The following is a 21,522-nucleotide window of genomic DNA, read 5'->3' on the forward strand; positions in this document are numbered from 1 at the left end:
CATTGGTGGAACATTTTTCTTTTCAGTGACAGAGTTAGCCAGCCTATGTTGCGCATAAGCGGAAAAGCCTACTAGTTCTGACATCTAAGGTTCGACGACATCTCGTCTGGTCGGGTAAAAGATTCATAGTTGAAGAAAACTGGTGATCGCTGACCAAAGGTTTATTTAAAAAGGTAAAAAGACGTTTCGGCTTCCATACGCCTTGTTCACTCTTTTTTTTTTTTGCTTTTTACCTTTTATTTTTTACTTTTTTAAACAAACCTTTGTTCGGCGATCACCAGTTTTCTCCAACCTACTAGTTTTGTTTGTTGGAGGAGCATAATTCACAAACATACAAGCATTTCTCTTATGCGTTTCTTACGTGTGACTGTGTGACAGCCAGCTGTGTGACTGCTGTGTGTCTGTCTTTGTTCATAATCATAAATGTGCAGATGTGGACAAGTAACTATAGCGACGCGTAATGCTAATTCGGGAGTTCAACTTTAGTTTTACCGTATACTCTTCGCTCTAAACTGAAAGCTGTGCCCGCAACTACTACACGCGAATGGTTAAATGAACAGTGCGTTCAATGTGATTAGCAGCCTTGATGAGCCAATATACTTATCGACATGTCATGATCGCTAACAGCTCAACTTCAGTTAGAGCGCTTAATAATAGTATCTTTCGCACGTTAAAGCGCAACAGCTTACATTACCCTACTGGCCACACAACGCATGGCTCTAGACAATAAGTTGCACGTATCATCTTAACTCCTCTTTAGAAAAACAGCTTACAGTCATCAAAAGTGTTAACAACAGCTGCCAGCGTATACACAGAGCGGCAGCTTGCTATAGCGCCCAGGGTAATCAGCGAGGTTGTGCGCATGCGCTGGAGCTGCCGAGTGCCGACTTCACATTGAAACAAAGGAAAAGAAAAGAGGAGGGAACAGAGCTCCTGCTTGGAGCACTCCTCATCTCGTAGCGCGCCTCGTGACGCGCTCTTCCATCAAGATGAATACTAACAACAAAGAACGCATGGAGATGCATTCCGCTTTGGCCCTCGGTATCCATTGCGGGCATTCCGGCGTCACCAAGCAGGCGCCGAGTGTGCAGTCGGCGTGCTCGTAGAATGACCTCACCAAAAAAGCGAAGCAGCCAGCGACGGTAGGGCAGGAACGGATGGTTGCGAGGCGGTTTTAAAAAAGACCATTCTTGGCACGCCGAACGTCGAGCCGGCTCCAGTTCCGAGGCTGATCCGCTTGTTATCGTCGTGACGGTGGATCGTCGGTGATGTGCCGGCGCCATCTGCGGTTGCCCCCCTCCGCAATCTGGCGTTCTTGCCATGGGGGCTTTCCCGGTCCGGAACCACCCACAGACGACGGTGGCCGGAGGCTGGGTTGTGTATACATGCCCGCAACGACGCGATCGCCAGATTGCGCCTTTGTGAGTGGCTGGGATTGAAAAACCCCGCGGACGCGTACCTGACGTGTTCCGCCTTCGTATTGGGTAACGTTGGGGAACTGGGAGTGTCTAAGGGCTTTGTAAACTGGGTGGTGTTCGCTCCAGCTCCTCTGATTTCTCTCGGCAGCTCGTGCCTCACAGCCAAGTTAACGCTCTTGTTATTGCGACTGCGTTTGTTTAAGATGGACGTCTGTGCTGTACTGATCATACTTTCTCTACCGCTTCCGTCGTTTGGTCTCCGTAGACTCGGGTGCAGCGTTATTATTAGGCATGTCATATCTCGCATTGCTCTGAGCTCGGTGAACTGGCGCTGTACTTCATTTCTTTCCTGTAGCTTACCTTGCACACGCATGCCACGCGTGCTAGGCTTCATAGCGTGAAGAGGAAATAGCGTAGCGGCATTCATTCTTGGAATATGATGTCGTTAGCGACTTGACACCCAGCCCAAGACGGCGCGTTTAGTTTATGTGTTTCTAACTGCGCCGCGTGTTTATTAAAAGCTAGTCGGTCATTTGTGTTGACCGAAAAGTTGAACGCAACAAGAACCCGCCGCGGTAGCTGAGTGGCGATGGCGTTGTGCTGCCGAGCCCAAGGACGCCGGTTCGATTCCCGACCGCGGCGGCCGCTTTTCTGATGGAGGCGAAAAGCAAAAACGCCCGTGTGTTCGAGATTTCGGAGCCCAGTAAAGATCCTCTGGTGGTCAAAATTAATCCGGAGCCCTCCACTATGGCGCACCTCATCGCCCGCGTTGCTCAGCACGTTAAACCCCACAATCAATCAATCAATCAATCAATTAACGCAACAAGTCAGAAACCGCAAGACACTTGAGTTTGTGCGTATCGACTTTGTCCTGATGGTTTTTTTTTTCTTGTTGCGTTCAACTTTTTGATGTGACTACACGTCGTGCTTATGTATGTATGCATACATGCGTGTATTCATACATGATAATAATAATAATCAATCAATCAATTTGTTTGCAACAACAACAACAACATAGAGTATAATACAGAAGTGCTAACCGGACCGGACCCGCCAAAGCCAACAGGCGAGCTTGCGCGGCAGCAGCGGCTGTCTTTACGTCCTAGCACTTATTGATAGTGGTAGCAGTTGGTTACCGAAAGAAACCAAGATCACACCAACAAAAAAACGAATATATAACATTGACGATAACTCCATTGTTATCATGTCACCGCACCACTTCTGTAACTCACACATTGTCAAGAAACGTATTAAACGCAAAGAGCTAACACATAGACCACGCGCAAACGCATTTCAACAGCCTTCTATAGCTTTGATGGAAGCACGCAAATCTTTACGAGTTGTAAATGAGAACAAAATAGCGGGTACATAGCTTGCGGTTTTTTCCGAAAAAGGGTACGAACCGTTGGCGTTATATAATGCGGTGCATGCGGCAAGGGTGTATGTTTAACATTAAAAGTTTTGTAATCCGTACGCCACAAATACCTCATCATGAGAATTTACTTAAACAAAATATTAAATTAGGGCAAAGTGCACTTGCTTTAAAATTCTGTCCGAATATTGCATATACGGCTTGCAAAAAGTGCTCCTGGCTGTGTGTCTTTAAGTGCTGTTCACTGTGCTGTTCCACGTAATGCCGCAGTTAAAAAACAGCCCATTCCGTATCTAATAATATTATATCCCAAAGTATGAGTCAGCAGTTTTCGTGCAGAGGAAGGCAGGAATGATTTCAGCTTGTGCAAAATACAGGCTGTACTTGTAATCTAAGCTTTTTATATATGAATCAAATGACGTGACACAGACGCGGCACAGAGAATAGGGTTGCAGGAAGGAGAACTTTTAGAAGTATTTAAATAAATGAAACGTTCATTTGGCACTGCTTTGTCTGGATTTCGGAAACAAACTACCCGACTTTTTATAGGACTCATTTTGATAAATTTAGATTGAAATTAATCACCTACCTTTAAAGTGTCGTCTAGAAGATTAGACAGCTCGTAAATAATCTGATTGGCTTGATACCAGCAGCGTGTCGTCGACGTATTGATACATTTTGCCAGTTTTAACAAATTGACGCACAAGTTAAAGAGAAAAGGCGACGAGACTGATGCTTGCGGTACGCCGCACTGTAATCGCTGATACACTCGCTCAGCACTGATTCGAGCGACATCCCTTGAGATAGATCCCGAAGGTGCCGTCCGTTGAAGAAGAGATAGAGGAGGCCAGCGAATGCATAACCGAATAATTTATCGCGGGGTAGAGTTTACAGTATCAAATGCTTTCCTTAAGTGACAAAATAACCCAAACGAAACTTCGCTTTATTACACTTCCATGGAAAGAATCAGACAGCTTTTTAAGCAGCGCTTGTGTGCCCGGCTTAGAGACAAACTAGTACTGATGTTCGCTCAGTAATTCGTGGTTTCTTTTAAAGACATACATTGCCCATAAAAATATATTTTTTTAGAATTTAAGATAAACCCTAGCCCACCGACACAGGATGTTAGTTCAACGCCAGCAGTTCTACATACACATAAAATATTTATTAGCTCTCTGTGTCCACACGCATACGACCAAGGACGCCTTCTAGCGGTGCTTCCTCTCTTTTCTTTTTTTTTTTTTTTCGACTCTGCTGCACTCACTCGCGGAGGAAATCCGAAACATCTCGCGTGTATAGCTCCAAACATATCTGGGTAAACGGTGGCTCTCATCATTGCTGGTGTCGCTGTCAGAAACCTGACCCGAAATGCGGACGCCGACAATATGACCGAGCATCGGGAGAGCTTCCCGACTCGTCGCGTTTTCTCCTTGCGTATGCCGCGCAGAGGTGAATCGAGTCGGAGAAAATTGATGAAGATGCTGCGTGCGGGAAACGCGAGACCGCGAACGCCGGTCGGAAAAGGGAGAATAATAGCGGGCAGCTTGTTGTTATTCAGCGGGGCCCGAGTAAGCGGTAAATACGCTTGTCCCGTTCGCGGGCGGGGTTATGAGAGCATTGGGATGCTCGGGGAAACTCCTCCTCGAGCCTAACGGGCGCTCGAGGATAGGGAAAAATCTCCTCTTCCATTTCAATCATCTGCAATCGTATACCTACCTCCCCGACTCTCTGATACACTATACGACGAACACTGCCTTCATCTTTACGCATCGTGGGCAAATAGAGCTTTCTCCGGATTGGCGGCAGTATCGCATTCTTAATCTTCGTACAAAAGAAACCAAATCGGAGTGTGTACGCGCATAAGCTTTCTTTTCTTTTTGGTGCGCCTGGCAGATGCCGGTGTAGTCTTTGGTTCGGCTTTTAATCTCGGTATATGCTGGCGACTCAACCAACCCCGCATTATGCCTCTCCACGTGCCACCGAGAAATGCGGCTGCGTCTTATTGCAAAAGGTCAGTAGCCCCTTCCTTAGACTGGGCGTTCGGAAAAGGGTAGTAATTATATCTCTGTAATCACTGGGAAATGTCGCAGTACATTCTGTTTGTTGATAAATTTTTGGAGATAGTTGGGTCATACGTAGAGTGGCAAGAAACCACTGAGATTGGCAACACGGCACCGCATGCGAAACAACAATACTACCAATTGTCATGAAGCCAAATATGACGTAGTTGTCTTGAAGGGAAAACATCTCCTAACAACTAAAAAAAAACTACGCAGGCGGCGAAGCAGCAGTCAACAAAGTGACGTGCGCAGGCGAGTGTAGGCGAATCAAATACCGCGGCGTCTGCTTGCGGGCATTTATCTTTCGGCGCGGGTGTTTCTGGAACCGTCGAATTACATCGAGAACACTCTAGATCAAAGACTATTCTAGGATATTGGCGTTAGGGCGACACATTCTCCCTATCAAATGAGGTAACCCGTGCGGCATAAGAAAGAAAGAATGGAACACGCGCTTCGCTTGGGACACCGATAACACAGCCGTGCGCAGCCGGGCGGCAAAAATAAAACATAAATAAGCAAATTCAATGCACAGTTCGCGGCAATATTCTGCTTTATGTGGCAGTTAGATGCACTACTGTCATTGACTCAGTACAAGTTTAGATCTCGTACAGTTATTGCCACATTTTTGAAAGTTTCTGAAGCCAAGTAGCGTTTATGCAGTGTGTTATGAAGATGTACCGGCGAAGTAGGTAGGGAGGTAGGTAGGCAGAAAACGTTTATTTGAGCCGCTGAAGTGAGACTGGTTCCCTAGTTCAAAAATCCGTTTGGTGAGAAGAAAACCTTCGCTGTGGATGTTGCTGGGTAGCAGCTGGTCGCCAGGTTTTTTCCACAGCTCAGGGGTGAAGTATGGCTCAATGTTGCGCATTCAAATATTACGACAAGTTTACGAATCTGCTTGTACTGCCTCTAAAAAGTTGAAGACCACATGAGGGCATTTTAGAGGGTCGCAAGTGAGTGGAAGATAAGAATCGCGTTAAAAGGCGCAGGGGTCCAGATAACACGCGCCAATTTCGTTATTATGTAACTCGGCACATAGTCTACGGGGAAGTAAACCTATCGTCCCTACGCAAGAACCGCTAGCCTTGCATTCTCTCCCCCGGGTGCTATTGCATTTGGCGCTCTCGGAGGTTGTCAACGTAAGCCAGTAGTTGGAATGCTTCTCTTTAACCCTTTTTATCACGCTTCTCATTCAGTCCACCGGTCCTAAAAAGAAGACGCTGTTGTGCGAACGCATCTTGCAATACGTTAGCCCTTGCTAACCGGTTTTCTCACTCGTTATATGGACTCAATAAAAACGGTGCGCTAATTTGAGCTTTTTTTTCTATCGCACTTGTGACTCCGATGTAGGATGAGCGGTACTGCCCTCGGTTTGACCGTTGATTGGCTACAGTTCGCCGGGCGCGCCTCGCTGGCTTCGTAAACAAGTCGTTATGTTGCCAGGATTTCACGCTGATTTGGTCTGAGCCGCGTTTCAACTGCCCTTCTCCGCCGTCTATATAGTTTTCTTTTAAGGATCACGTGTCTACGAGGCGGCAGCTTTTCTGTTTCCTAATTAGAGTGCGTGTGTGTGGTAGACGTGTGGCCGTTACTTGTAAGGCTTGCATATACTGTATTTACTCGAAGATAGCTCGGTCTCGCGTGAAGTCGAACCGTCAAGCTAAGCGTCTCATTAGGGCAAAGAATTAATTCAGCGATGCACGTGTGTTATATGCGAAAACATATGTGTGCACACATATTCTTTCGCATTGGGAATCGGCGAATCGGCCGTAAGCTTTTGGGGGTAGCTGTCATATTCACTTGCCAATCAATCTGAGGGGTATGTCAATTGCTGGAAGGGCCGTAGCCAGAATGTATTTTTTTTTTCGGAGGGGGCTGTGGGTTATCGCAAGGGAGAAGTTTTGCGAAAGGAACACGTAGCCGTAAGCCGTACTTAAACACTGCCTGGAAAAAATTTGGGAGGGAGTTCTAACCCCAACCCCCCCTGGCTACGTTCCTGGTCGCTAGGCCTGCGTTAGGCAACCTTCACGTTGAGCCTAATGACGCACCACGCAGAGTCAAACTGTTTGGCGCTTTTCCCTACTTGGTGAAGAAAGCAGGGAATGACCACTATTTTGCATTGGTGATTTCATTGTGAGGTAGCTTTTAAGCAGCAATGCGTATGGTAGGAATAATAATGGAAAAACATCACTGCTATGCTGTCCTAGTGGTTATCAGTAATTACGGCGTTGGGGCGGTATTTCTGAACAATTGCTCTTCCGAAGTGCGTGCCGAAGTTCCGCCTTGCTTTGGACCCATAACGTTGAGCTTCGCCCATACGTAGAGCCCTTACACTGGCACGCATATTTGAAAACAACAGGACGGACAAAACTTTCGTTCCGGAATTCGCCTATCCTATTCTTTGCGTACAAAACAGCGAACTACAATTCGTGAACCCAGACGGAGTAAAAACTCGGCCCGTGGGGAGCTGTGCACGCTTCCAATTGCGACAATCGTGCTACAACGAATGTTTTCTCTCGGACACAGCTACAACGCATCGAGACCCGCCGTGGTGGCTCAGTGTCTAAGGCGTTGCGCTGTTGAGCACGAGGACGCGGGTTCGATTCCTGGCTGCGGCGGCCGCTTTTCTGATGGAGACGAAAAGCGACAACACCCATGTGTACGAGATTTCGGCGCACGTTAAAGATCCCCAGGCGGTCAAATTAATCCGGAGCCCTCCACTACGGCGCGCCTTTTCGTCTGCGTTCCGTCGGCGCGTTAAACCATACAATAATAGTACAGCGCATCCATATCAAATTAACGGTGCCTGTTTTTTTCAAGAAGAAGGAATGCATTAAAGGAAGCCAAGATTGAACATCCTCACGCCCCTATGTGTGAATGCGCCTGCACAACCGAGAAGAGAGCAGCAGGCCACTTTCTGCCCCGCAGGCGCTACAGCCGAAGAGACACCCCACGGAGGAAAAGCAGACCAAAAAGAAAAAAAGGAAAGAAGGTTCGGCCATGACAGACCGTGACCCTCAGAGCCCTCGGCAGCTGGCGCACCGGCGATTGTACGCGCAACCTCGCGTCTTCTTACCGGGGGTCCGGCACGAGCGGGCGCGTGCGCGAGAGGGGTCTTGTTGAACTGCGTCAACACCGGCTCAGGTTATGCCAGGTATACGCGTGCTCGAAGCCAGGGCCGCGCCGCACACAATGGCCACCCGGTGTTGTCCATCATTAGGTGAAGAGGGCGCGCGAGAGAGGAGCGGCGAACGTAATCCTGGTAGTTACGTGCAGCGCGGCGGTAGCGTTGAGTGTTCCATGCCACCAACGGAGCCAGACAGGTAGTGTTGCGTGTAACTAGGCGTTGTGACGTCGCTCATGGCCTGCGGGAGCTGAAAGGAATCCAAAGAAAGCTGGGTAAGGTCAGCAGAGGAGGCTAAGCGGCGGCGGTGGCGGCACGCTTTAGAGGTTGCGGCAGCAGGGAAAGAAATGCATATCGCCGGCGTAAATAATGCGGCTTTTGGGGGACGTGTGCGCGTGCAGCGATGCCTGCGGAGGCACCGTGTCCACTTTCCCTTTCTTCCTTCCTCGTGTCCCGCAGGCGGCTGGTGGCGGCGGTCGAGGAATAGCAATTTGCGATGGGCCAAAATAAAATTCTAAGGCAACGCGAAAGGTGGGTGTCTCGGGAAAGGTGAGGAGTCGAGGAGTAGGAAAAAAAATCGCTTTGGCGAAAGAAAAGCTGGTGGTGGTAAGTAAAGATGCAAACTCGGGGTGCACGGTTTTCTCTTTCGCCAGGGGCCGGGGAGGCTGGGGGAGACTTTGGTGCAAGTGGGGGAGGGTATCAAGCGGGGAATGGCCCAACGGGGTCAGGAAAAGACGGTCTTTCGGCCCTTGTTGACACCGCTTGACTGGCGGCTGGCGGGGGAGGACACGTTTCAACGGTCACTCGCACGGTCCAGATGTGGACAGCTGGCCGTCGCCGAAGCAAGGTCACGGGGTTTTAGCGCCCAGCCGGCAGGGAATAGAGGAAAAGAAAGCTAGCCCTCTCTCTTATTTTCGCGTCCCTTCTCCTCCCTTCTGGTCCCCTTCCATCAAGTAACCGCCAACCCTGAACCTCCCCGTCTGAAGCTCCCTTCGTTGAGTGACCACCTTGTGTGAAGGCCTCCGTCACTCCTGCGTTGTGTGCACAGCTTCTGCTGCGCTCCTCCTCGCCCCTTCATCGGGACAACGGGTCCTCTTCTGGATGATGCTTCACGTTGACCAGGGACGGCTGGCTTGTCCGCGAACGTTTCCATCTTGAGCTATCAGCCCCTCGGGTAGTATACATGCTTGAGATCTTGAGAAAGATTGGCAGGAGCTGACGACGATGCAATACAGACCTTCCCTGCTGCTCTCACGATCGAGACCACAAGAGTTCTACGCAAGTCCTGCCACCCGACTGACCTCTGGCTGTCTCTACCTACGCGATTTGGCGCCCACCTCTGGCAAGGATTAGTGATGAATGCCCGCGGACGTCTTTCAGAAGTGACGCTAAATCTTGATTGGCGCCACTTGAGGTTTCGGTCTGTCTATCCGGGGCGCAGTACTGGTGCAGATGTGCAATACGTGTCTGTCGTATCTATGTGCGGCATTGTATATTGTATTGTGCCCTTCCCGCATGCGCTCTTGCGGTTGTCAAATACGTCGGCTCAGGTGATACCATTGGCCAGGCGGGGATTACGAATGTAGATATGTTCGCGGTCGGTTGCGTACTAGTAGAGCTGCAGTCTTTTTTTTTTTTAATTCTGCACACGGTAATACGGACTGCGCCCTTATATTTGAAAGTGGAATTGCGGAATCTGGGGCCACTTCAAGTTTTCCTCTGCACATTTGTTGTTTGTTTACTATGCGTCAAATCATCTCACATTAAGCTGAAAAGTACCGTCAGTTCATCTAGTCAGAAGAAAATGCACATAATTACACTACAAGCTGGAGGACCCACGAAGTTCCTGGTTGAACTGGATGATCGCAGCCTACAGCTTTTTTTGTGTGTGTACTTTGCCATTTACCGTCTGGTTGTACAGTCGACCATAGGTCTAGCTGGAGCATCATATTTCACTTTAGTGTGGCATAGCTCGAACATCCTGGCGTGAAATGGTTAAAAGCAGTGTGGTAGAGGATTTAATTGGCACCTTCAACTTCAGAGCAGTGCCAAACTTGGGACTAAATTACCTTACGCTGAGAAAGGAGAAAACGGTAAGTGCGAGAAGCGTTGCTCCAGCTAAGATGGTGGAAGACTCTACCACTGCTTTTCTTTATCATCTCGAAGTGTAAAAATTGCAGAGAGAGAGAGAGAGAGAGAGAGAGAGAGAGAGAGAGAGAGAGAGAGAGAGAGAGAGAGAGAGAGAAGAGACGGGCGTATGGACGGACGGGTGGACAGACAGACAGACAGACAGACAGACAAACAGACAAACGGACGGACGGACGGACGGACGGACGGACGGACTCTGCCCTATTTTTGTGTATCATCCAACATAATGCCTCGTTTTAGCCAAGTCAACAAATTCGTTTTATCTCTACACACCCCCTTCATTGAAGATGGTCTGTTCCGCCTTTTCTTTTTTTTTTTTTTTTTTTTTTTTTGGCCCGGGACGTCACCCTCGTCCAACCACCGCCCACGGCTATAGAATCTAATGAAATGGACGTGAGGCGGCGTCGGAAGCTGTTACTGTCTTTCGGGAGGTCGTTTGTATAGACAAACAATGACATCATAGTTGTCTTAAGCAAGATAAAGCGAGGGCCTGCAAAGCTTGTTGGCGGGTAGAATCAGATTAACGCGGGGGCCGTACATTGCTTACACGACCTCGCGCTGGAGTCTAGCGATCGGAGTCGTGAAGGGAAAATGCGAGGCTGGCGGGTCTGCGAGGCTTAATCGCGCGGGGCCCAAGAACCGCTGTTGCTGAGCAGTCTCGTTTGGCTTCCGCCCGAGCGACCGCCCGCGGAGAGCTCGGAAGTGGTGACCGGAACTTTGAAACAACCGCTCCGGAAGCGCTCTATTTCCGCAAATGGTGCGCGGGCGTCGCCACAGCAGCAGCAGCGAGGGCAGTGTTATCCCACCACCCGCGGACCGGATCCGGCGTCCATCACTTTTCCGCTGGCACTTCGCAAATCTAATAACTTCGAGCCGGCTTTTCTCTTCGTCGCAGCACGCGGCGAGGGCTGCAGCTGGGGTAAATTTGGCGGGATAAGAATGAGGCGCGTTCTCCTAATGGCCTAGTATTATCACGAATATATCGCGCTGAGACTTGGGACAAGGAGTCTTCTTTTGAAGAAGTCTTGTCTCAGGTCGAAACGTCGAAATAAAGTCCCCGAAGGAAAACTGACTTTTTTTCTTTGTTCATACTTCGAGTGGTTCGTTTTGCCATCAAGATCGCCTTTCTTTTCATCAATGACAACGGCGGTGGCAATAGCAGTCGATGTTCAATAGTATTGTGCGGTGCGCTTAGCATGGGATGTATTGTTACGAAGCGCACGACGAGTGCGAGGAACCATGGGAGATGTGAACAATGTATTTACGCTATGTACAAGGCGGCCATTAGACAGACCGGCCAGCAGGCAAAGCGCCGCACACATCTTCTTCGTTGCCGGAACCTGGGACCACAGCGTCGTGTTCCGCTGCTAATTTATTCGTCTTCCTGTAGCAATACACGGTACAGTAAAGCCTCGTTATAACTAAGTATTCGGGAAGGAAACTAACTTCGTTATAACCGGCACTTCTTTAAAAGCGGATGACTTTCTCTCCCGCACTGCTGAGTTGGGACTGCCGACAGCATCGAACAAAGCGATTTCGGTATAGCAAGAATTTAATGTATTTCCTACTTTTGTATTCAGAACATCCTTGAAGCAGTTATTCCGAGATATCTTTCGGCAATAAACGCGGCATTCTGCGTTTGGCTGCGATGCACACAGCGGGCTTTCAACCATCGTGCAACAATATGGATGCCGCATGCGGGCTATATAATGGCATATACGCAGCCCTGAAAATTAAAGAAACGACGACAGGGCGAGTTGATGGGAGGGACGGGCGATGTTACTGTCCCGCGTGTGGTAGGGTGGTAAAGTTTTAGAAGGTTGATAAAAGCTACGTCAGCGGCGTCTATCACGTGACCCACGGAATGGTGGAGCACAACAAAGAAGGCACGCAACCGAAGAGACTAACGTGCAGAGTTTCTGAAACTTCGTGGACCCTTGTTCGGGGCCAATATGTTTCACAAATGTTAACTGGCGTATAACTTCAGTAAAAGTTGGTTTTTCTGCTCTGAGGGCAACACAAACGAAGCATATTGCATTACTTTCAATTGTGATAATTCTGAGCACGAATTATTTTCAAACAGCTTCCGTAAGCTTGGTCACATAACGTTTTCAAATATTACTCGACCAGTTTAAGGGACCTTCCCGAGGTGGGTTAAGTTACCGCTGTGAGAAATTCGACATTCACGGAAGTGCAAACGTACGGCTACAAAAGGAAAAGCTATACAGCTCAGAGACTTCGCGTCTTAAGAAAAATTTTACCTGGTTCGCCTCCTGGTTAGCTCAGTTGGTGGAGCCACTGCCCCAGATAGGTGGTGGTCCCGGGTTTGAACTTGAATCCTGGACCAGGACGAATTTTTCGCCAACTGCGACGTTTCTGAGAAAGCTGTGTCGCTCAGATTTCCCTTGCATTTGTGGGGCGGCACTTCAGATGGATGTCCAATTTTCCCTCCTAACCTTTTCAAATAACAAAGGGAAAATCATTTACTTGTATACTTACAGTACTTACAGTACTGAGCGCTGTACTTAACTTGTGAACATTTTTGCTTCGTCATCGTGTTCAATGTTGAGAAGGCTGTTTCTTTGTAAGTTCAGCTAAGTGCCTCGAATCTGTCAACACTCCTTATGTATATATATGTAGCCAGCATCCTTCACAAAGTAAACTGCCCCTCCCTCCCTTTTTTTTCTTGCGCATGCGCAGTCGGTGATCCAGATGTCCGGCTTCCGGAGCCTGGGCGACGAAGAGGAGGTGGAGTTCGAGTGCAAGGCCTCGGACAAGGGCGTCGAGGCCACGGCCGTGTCGGGACCCGAGGGCGAAGACTGCAAGGGATCGCACCGAAGGCCCATGTCCAAGAAGCGATTCCGCAAGATCAGGTACGCGTGTGCGCTGCATGCGGGAGCCGCATTGGGCTGATTCGCGCACGTGCAGGCACTTGGTGCATTGTGGATCTGTGTCCGCATGTCTCTTTCTACACTCTCTCCGTCCCATTTCCCTCTTTCCCTCCCTCCCGCCATTTCCTCTCTCTCTCTCTCTCTCTCTCTCTCTCTCTCTCTCTCTCTCTCTCTCTCTCTCTCTCTCTCTCTCTCTCTCTCTCTCTCTCTCTCTCTCTCTCTCTCTCTCTCTCTCTCTTGTTATTAGAGCGCAGCCTCGTTCGACAGGCTGCGCCGAGAATACTACGAATGATTTTAAATGGTGCTAGAAATAGCATCTAGCAGAATAACAAACTCCACGAGGTTAAAAAAATAAAAGCGAACTAAAACGTGCCCTGATTAAAAAGTAAACCTAGTATGTAGCGTCAAACTACACGAATTCGCAAATTACTTTTCGTATTTCCCGCTGGCCGGTCGCCGCGGCAAGCTCCGTCTGCCAAACGGCGGGTGCCGCGACGCAGCCAAGCGCCTGAATGAAAAACCCGCACGTACACTCCGCCCACAAAATCAACGCTTTAAAACACTGGAACTGTGATATTCTCACTCAAACTCAGCTACACTTCGCTGCCTCACGCTTTCGTTCCCATTTTGAGCCTCAGTTCAATAGCCCTCTGAAGCGGCTGGTGATTCCCTATTCGTCCAAACATGGTCGCGCGACTCGCGGAACGTGTCTGGTTGGGCGCGATAAAGTGGGGGCACCGCGCAGCCGCAGTCTGGCACTCGCCTGTCTTGTCTTCCCGATCTTGTCCCGCTTTAACGGGCTGCCACCTCAACGCGCTGCTGCTGCTGTACGGGTGGTGGGGGACCGAGTAAGTAACGACGCACAAGGGTGCCACCATTGGGTCGGCGCCGAGGTTGTTCCCGCAACGCTTTCGACGCGTTGCTCTGCCGGAGGAGGGATCACACGCGTGCATGCCGTTAGAAGAGTGCCGCCCTGTCCACTTTCGATTTCCCGGATGGAGACGCATGGACCGCGACGGAAAACGCACATTTGTTCGCTTCTTCTTCGTCACCAGTGTCTTTGCTTCGTTTTTTTTTTTTTTTTCAGTACAGACAAGTTGCGGACGCATAGCGGTGTCCCTCAAGCATCTATACTGTTTCCTTGCTTGTTCCTATGGTTCGACCAAGCGAGCTTAACGTGCTTTGCTCTAGTCTGCGTGACGAAGGCTCCATAAATCTTGAACGCCTAATGGCCCCACGGGGAATTCTTGAATGGACTCGGCGAGCATGCACGCGGTGCTGTAGACTGGGTTATCGCGTCCGAGCAATCCATCGCATGGCGCGAAACGGCGCAGCAGGTTCGGTGATTTTCGGGGCCTTTTCGGTTTGGTCGCGCACTTTGCTGTAGTTGCGTTCGGGACAACTGCTAAGGGGTTGTTTTTATTATTCGTTAAAAAACGACATGCCTTACTGTCTAGTTATATTGCAGCTGTGCACCTGTTTGCGCATGGTCTTCGTGTCGGTTCCACTTGGCTGCTTTCAGAATGCTTGAGGACAAGCTGACGCCCAACGACTGCATTCGTAAGCGAAGTAATTTAACTGGGCAGCCTCTTTCGGGGTGTTGTCAGGCTTGCGTCGGAGGGGCGGTTATTGTTCGCGCCTGCATGCATCCTCCACATGGCCCGGCCGCGGATAGTTCGCACGACCGAGGAAGAGGCCGCGCTTCGAGAGGCTCGGTGTGCAAAGCATCCGCTAGCGACGATAAGTCGGGCTTGCAGTGTGGCGTACGAAAACGTCGAGTAAAACGACGAGCTCGCTCTGGCCTTGCTCAACATAAGGTCATTTAAATGCAATACCAAAATCAACCACAAGACCGCAGCGATACTAAAACTCAAGTTTGTGCCCGTCAATCATCACTTACTTACAATAGCTCCGCCATTCAAATCTTGCGCGTGACTGCAAGCTTCCGTGGAACGGACAATTGGACTAGTTAGCGCCGTGTCGTCTCTGCTTTTCTCTACTTTCGTCCCTGTTGTGTGAGCGCTTCCACCACCAAGAATGAACTGCAAGCTTCCCTGAATTTTCTTCCTCGGTGTACGCAAACAAAAAATGGGGAGTTAGCCTATAACCGCTCCGCTGTAAAACTACGCATGCGCCCCTTGTGCTCACACTCGAGCAGGCGCAAAAGCCGGCTTCACTGTTATGATACCGTAACTGCAGTGGTGCACCCTTTACAGGCGGTGCAGTTTTTTTTAGGCATTTATTTTGCTAACGCCGCCGGACCAGCTCAGCTGTTAAAGACGGGTTTAAGGGTCAACGCGTATTGTGAGTCTCGGTGAGCGCTGTGCGACGGAAGCCTTATCGCGGCGTCATTGCCTGTCTCGATGTGCCTGACGCAGGTGCTACAACTGCGGTGAGTTCGCCAACCACATCGCGGCCAAGTGCACCATGGGGCCGCAGCCCAAGCGGTGCCACCAGTGCAAATCGGCCGACCACCTGATCGCCGACTGCCCGCTGCGCGAGGACAAGCGCGCGAAGGGCGCCGCCACGCCGTCGCACGCCTGCAGGACCAACGGCGACAGCAGCCTGCCCGACAGCCGGCCGCCCCTCGACAACGAGACGGACGCCGCCCTGGACAACAACAACAGCGCCAAACACGTCCAGCCATGAACCGTTGTACTCGCAGCCCTTACATGTGTCACGTGGTCCGCGAACTATAAGCCCGGAAGGTTGCCAAAAAGGCTCGCACTAAAGGTTGTCGCTGCTCTATCCGTGTGCCGTGATCGGGCCTGTTGCAGAGGCCTGGCGCAGCGTAAGCGGTGCGTTATGTTTGTTGAGTGTCAAGAGGTGGCTGTCAAAAAAGCAAAAGAGAAACACATGCTTGCACAGAAGTTGTCGCTGCTCTATCCGTGTGCCATGACCATGCCTGTTTCAGAGGTCTGTTGCAGCGCGAGCGGTTTCCTCGAGTCGTCGAACGGGTGGCGTGTAGGAGCGTCCTTAAGGGGTAGGTCATTGCTAAGAGCAAAAAGCCTTTCGGTTTCTTTCCTCGATAAGTAAACTGAGCCAGTACTTTTGTGTAGAGTTCTCGTTCTTGGTTGCCATTTGCCGAGACCGAATAAAAGACTAGCGTCTTGTTTAACGGTATCGTCCGAGCTTGTGTACTAACGGCAGCTTACGAATCCGCGGAGAAGAGTATGTACAATCGAAAGTGTGAATGCGACTTCAAGAATGAGGAGTGCAGCCAAATCTCAACTTTGTGAGCTCGGGAACGTGATCCGCTGTTAGCTGCTGTCTGATATTGTACAGACCATGTGAGTATCCGCACTATGTGCGGGTGGCGAAGGGCATGATTGAAAGCAACGCCTTCACACGCAAAATAAGAACGTTTTTGAGTGTTCTATCCGTGCTTTCTCTCATTCAGGAGCCTAGGTCGGCCGATAAGGGAGTTTGAGAACGTGTGACAATGCTGGAATCGTCATACTGAGATTACCGAAGTGGCTCTCTAAGACACTGCAGCAGAACCTCCTTTGTGAGTGTTAACTCGTAGGAGGGAATTGAGCAAAGCAAACTGGACGCCGCTATTGAAGTTAGCAATTCAAAACGTTGTTCAAAGCAGATATGTATCAGACAACCTTTTGCATCTGCTATCAGCCTTTTAATTGTTGGATCATAATTTACCGTACAATTGTTTGGGTAATGTACATTAATTCGCAGCGATTTTTAATATAACTGTAGTCAGTGCCAGAGCGGGGTAAAATAACATGCACGACAGAACATTTCTGTACGCCCAAGCGCGTAAGGAGGTACTCACAAATGTTTCGGCGTTTTACTCACCAGGTGCCGAAAATCGATTGGCTTGGTTTCAGGGCACATTGATTTTTTTGCCATGTGTTGTCAGACAGCGAATTTTACTTTAGGGGGGAAATAAAGATTACTTAGCTATTTTTATTTCCCCCGCGACTGTACTTAAGCGCGAAGCTGGGAAAGCGTTCGTTCGACTGATCTCCTTGGTACGCTCGCATGACTTTCTGTTGTGGCCGCGAAAATGCTGAAGCCAGAGCGTTGGTAACAGCGTGTTTTGCTTCTACATATCACCTATAGAAAGGTCTTCTCGGTAAGTGATAGATGCAGTTGAGGAGTAAAAATGAGGAAAAAAAAACAATTACAAGGCGCAACGCGCGGTAAACGAGGTGCCTAAGAGAAGTACAATACATTCGTGTCTTTCCTTATTGTGTCGATTATTTTGATGCGTGAAGAGACAGCTGGTTGTACGACTTTCAAATTGGCGATTATTCACTCAGTGTACACGTTGTTCCGCTATCCATACGTTTTCCGTTTTCATTCTTTGTTGGAAATATTCTAAATGTACACCTTAAATGCACGAACATGTTAGTCATGTACAAATGAAACGCAATCACGGAAATATGAACCAAAACGCACAAATAGCGCGACTTCTTTTCATTCGCGTCATACTGACGCGTGGCTTAATTGCAGTAACAAATTTGGACGATGTGGCTTTCGAAATGTATACCAATAGCGCGAAATTATTCGATCTCCACGAACAGTGCTTATTTTTTGTGTTTTGCGTGTTCCGGTTCATATTTCGGTGTTTGAATTTCATTTTTCTGTGACTGTAAGCCCACTGCCGGCACTGTACATTCTTGTGGAATGTTGTACAGTTAACTATAAACAGGTACTAATGTGAATATACCTTTCACGACGTCCGACTTCTGTTACCACAAAAGGCCAACGCTAAAAATGGGGCAAGAAAACAGCTGTCGCTTATATGCAAGCAAGCTGTACTGACTTGGCTAACGGAACAAGCAAGTAAGTGTTTTTTCAGAGTAGAACGCCCAAATTGCTCGGATGACAGACCTAACACTCGCGATACAGAGAAAGCTTCAGAGATGTATGTGGCGCATACGGAACACTCGCGACAAATCAGGCAGGTAGTCAGCGGTATTCCGGTCTGCGGAAATGAAATTTTTGTTCGAATGTGAGGTATACCACGTTGCTGCCACTTTTCCGGGGTACTTACTACCTTGGCACATCAGTCACTGCGACTCTTGGTGCGCCCTTGTACAGACTATATAAACAACCTTGTTACGTGGTGACCACAACTGTGTAGAGCCTTTCGAAAAGCCGTTTTTTTTTTAATAGCTTGACAAATGTTGTCACATTTTTTTAGCTCGTTGTGTGCGGTGACGTACAAAACTGTATGTGTGTGAGTGCGTGCGTGTGTGTGTGTGTTTGTACGTACGCGAAACCTGCGAGACCGCGTGCGTGAAACGCGCGGCGAAAGTTCGCGTAACAAAATACCGCTCTTGGGGCAGCTTTTTTTTTTTTTTTAATCTTTTCGTCTCTCGTAGTCTCAGTCTTGGCGGCGCTCAATGAACCGCGGATATTTTGCTTCTCATATCTATACCTCCTCTAGCTACCTCCTTAGTTTTTAATATCGGCACAAGTGGTGCTCAATTATCTTTTGTAGCATATTCCAGCAGCCAGCGTGTGATTTTTTTTTCCTTCTACATCGACCGACCTTCTTTGTTGGTCACGCCGTCTGTTGAAAGTTTTATACGGTATATAGCTTGTTAGTTTTAAACCTGGATCTCCGGTGAAAACCTGAAACGAGCGTCAACGGAAATGGGAAATATCGTAATCAGAAGAGAGAGTCGATTTTTCTGGCGTTTCACGAGAAAAAGAAAAGGAAACGAAATACATTTTTTTCTGCACCTGCTTCCACGACTTTCGCTTCTGGCGTTTAATCGCCGTGGCAGTACGAATTATTTCGTGATTTGAATCTACCTCGGAAAGAAGCACTGTGTGTTATCCCTCGTTTACCGTTTCCGGTGTTCAACAATCGCCGATTTTTTTACCACAAAGCTATAGATTCATCTTACCCGCCGCGGTGGCTCAGTGGCTAAGGCGTTGCGCTGCTGAGCACGAGGTCGCGGGTTCGATTCCCGGCCGCGGCGGCCGCTTTTCTGATGGAGGTGAAAAGTAAAAACGCCCGTGTGTACGAGATTTCGGCGCACGTTAAAGATCCCCAGGTGGTCAAAATTAATCCGGAGCCCTCCACTACGGCGCCCCTCATCGTCTGCGTTGCGCCGGCGCGTTAAACCCTACAATCAATCAATTATAGATTCATCTTCCTCATTGCTGATGACCTATACGAACATAATTATGAACATGACTATGAACATAATTGCGAACGTAATAATTGTTCACTCGCTTTGCATACATCCGGAGAGGATGAATTCCAGGTAGCCCTTCTGCCGTCTTTCGTTTTCACCGGAGGTCAAAGGTCATTATTATAGTCTAACAGCGTATTAGGGGACATTAGACTCTCTCTTTGTCATTTGGTTCCATGGCCGGCCGGAGCTTGTTAAGCTCTCTTTTTTTTGACCGAGCCGTGTCTAGCGATCCCAGTGCGATAAACAAGAGTGATGCTTCAAGTGAGTGTAAAATAGAACATCGATTTTATGTGTGGGAGAAATACAGGTTGTAGAGTTGTTCATGTTCGGAGGAATGCATACAGCTCGACTTTTCATCAATGTGCCACAACACTGCGTGAGACCTCGCTAGTGAACCCCAATCCCGCTTCCCCAAAATGAAAAAAAAAAAAAAAAGAAGAGCGAAGGTTTGTCGCGCCGCGAAAAATCGACACTTACCTCATGAGCGACTGCTCAAACTTAACACTGCTTTTCCTCTGGGCAATCTATTTACAGGAAATGCAGCGTTTTAAGGACATAACTGCGTGGTTGCACAGTCGACGCTGGAGTGTCTTCACGGTGAAAAATTGGAAATATCAACGACCTTACTTGCTAACATGCTGTCACTTCCTATTCCGAACTGTCACCTTCCTTCGCGATATCTTCTTCCTTTCAATTTAAAACGAAGAAAAAGCGTTGGGACAAACTTTTTAGGATAACAAACACCTCCATTATGCAACCCGAGAAGTCACTAACCACGCGTTCATTTCCTTTGCTAGCAAATTCAAATCCCAAATACACTTTCACAAGAGAAATCCGTCATCTATGCTCAAATTCCCCTTTCTGTAAGAACATTTCGCCCTAATTTCTCTACGTAAACGTACTTGAAAATTTCGAAGCACAAAGTTAATTTTTTTTATTGTTTGCACCTGGATGTGTAGCTTCGATACATATGGCGTCCAAAGACAGGTTCAAGGAAAAGCGGTGACACCCTGCAATACTCGGTTCGCAGGCACAACTGCCCGTGGAGGTGATAATCGGTTTGTAAACAAACAATAAATATATGCGAACGCTCGGAGGATGGCTAAAAACCGGTTGCTGTATTCATAACGCCAGGCCAGTAAGAAGCCCGGATGGGGACGACACAAGAAGAAAAAAAGGGTATATTTTCTGAAACAGCGCGAAATGAGATCTTTTCATGCTTGCGGACGTGTTTGGCATGTTTGGTATGAAATATTGTAGGTAATAAATGGTGGATTTTACGCGAAGTGCAGGAGTGCTTATTGATGTTCGTTTTGGTTGAGTCGTGTTTTGCAGGGAGCAGTACGTTATAATGGAATCTTATTGTGTTAGTATTGCAGTCGCTAACTTCTTAGTAAAAAAATGCAACCTTGGCGGCTGCGTTTCCATTACGCGCTGAATAGGGCACCAAGCCGTATTGTTTGCGATGTCGCGAGATTAATTGCGGTGTTCGTATCAACATTGAGTGTAGTTTCATATAACTTCGAAAACACGACTGCTTCTAAACTTGTATACGTCTGTCTGTGCGGACAGCCATACATTATATTTGCAAAAAGAACGTAAAATACGAAACTGCTGGTTTTGTGTGTGTGTGTGTGTTTTGATTGAAAACAACCTGCCTTCTGACGAGAATAAAAAAGACGAAAAATACAACAAAGGCGTTTTCACTTTGCATGCGGGAGGATAAAAGACTATAACAAATATGTCTCCTGTGCCTGCGTCGTTTCGTGTTTCTGCGATGCCACTGCAACGAATATGCACCGACAGCAGCTTTCTGCACTGCCGAAATGTAAGTTGTTCAGGTTTCGACGGAGCAAAAAAGGTTCTAAATCAACCTGTAGCCAGCTGTTCAAGTGTAGCTTCGGCGCGTAAGACCTCGTATTCGAATTTGATGTATTTTAACGACACATACGAGAACCTTCGCTCAGACGCGTCGTGCAAAGATACAGTATTGTGGAACCGTAAATCAAGGCTTGCTGCGATTCACAGCGGCAACTGGCATGACACTGTGTCGAAATGCATTAGTGCGTTGCACTTGAACGGCTGCTACTGTGGTTTGGCGTCGGCGTCGTAAAAAAAAAACAACAGAAAAGAGTGTGGCAGAAGTGTGAGGGGGAGGGCAGTATGCTGATCCCGCACGAGACGCTCCGCGGCGGCGACGCATGGCGAAAGTGTGTGGGGGAGGCAGTGAGACATTCTGAGCGGTGGCGACGCGCTGGGAGATGACGTCATAGTAGCGCGTGCCGTCGTGCGCTCGACGATAATGTGCGTTCACATCCTGAGATTGATTGGTTGATTGT

The 21,522-nt window shown here is 48.5% G+C and overlaps 1 protein-coding gene across 6 annotated transcripts in view; it reads left to right on the forward strand.

Annotated features, from left to right (window-relative positions):
- The window catches only part of Lin-28 (protein lin-28 homolog), a 265,710-nt gene extending 244,827 nt beyond the window's left edge, over positions 1-20,883 (forward strand). For all 6 annotated transcript variants that reach the window (XM_077685211.1, XM_077685212.1, XM_077685210.1 and 3 more), the window contains 2 exons: positions 12,820-12,992; positions 15,389-20,883. In XM_077685211.1, the coding sequence (XP_077541337.1) occupies positions 12,820-12,992; positions 15,389-15,659 (444 nt within the window). In that variant the 3' untranslated portion in view covers positions 15,660-20,883. The remainder of the gene's footprint in view (positions 1-12,819; positions 12,993-15,388) is intronic.
- The last annotated feature ends 639 nt before the right edge of the window (positions 20,884-21,522 follow it).

This window comes from Haemaphysalis longicornis, unplaced genomic scaffold, assembly GCF_048455015.1.
Source record: "Haemaphysalis longicornis isolate Haplotype H1 unplaced genomic scaffold, Haemaphysalis longicornis Haplotype H1 scaffold_9, whole genome shotgun sequence".
Taxonomy (NCBI): Eukaryota; Metazoa; Arthropoda; class Arachnida; order Ixodida; family Ixodidae; genus Haemaphysalis; species Haemaphysalis longicornis.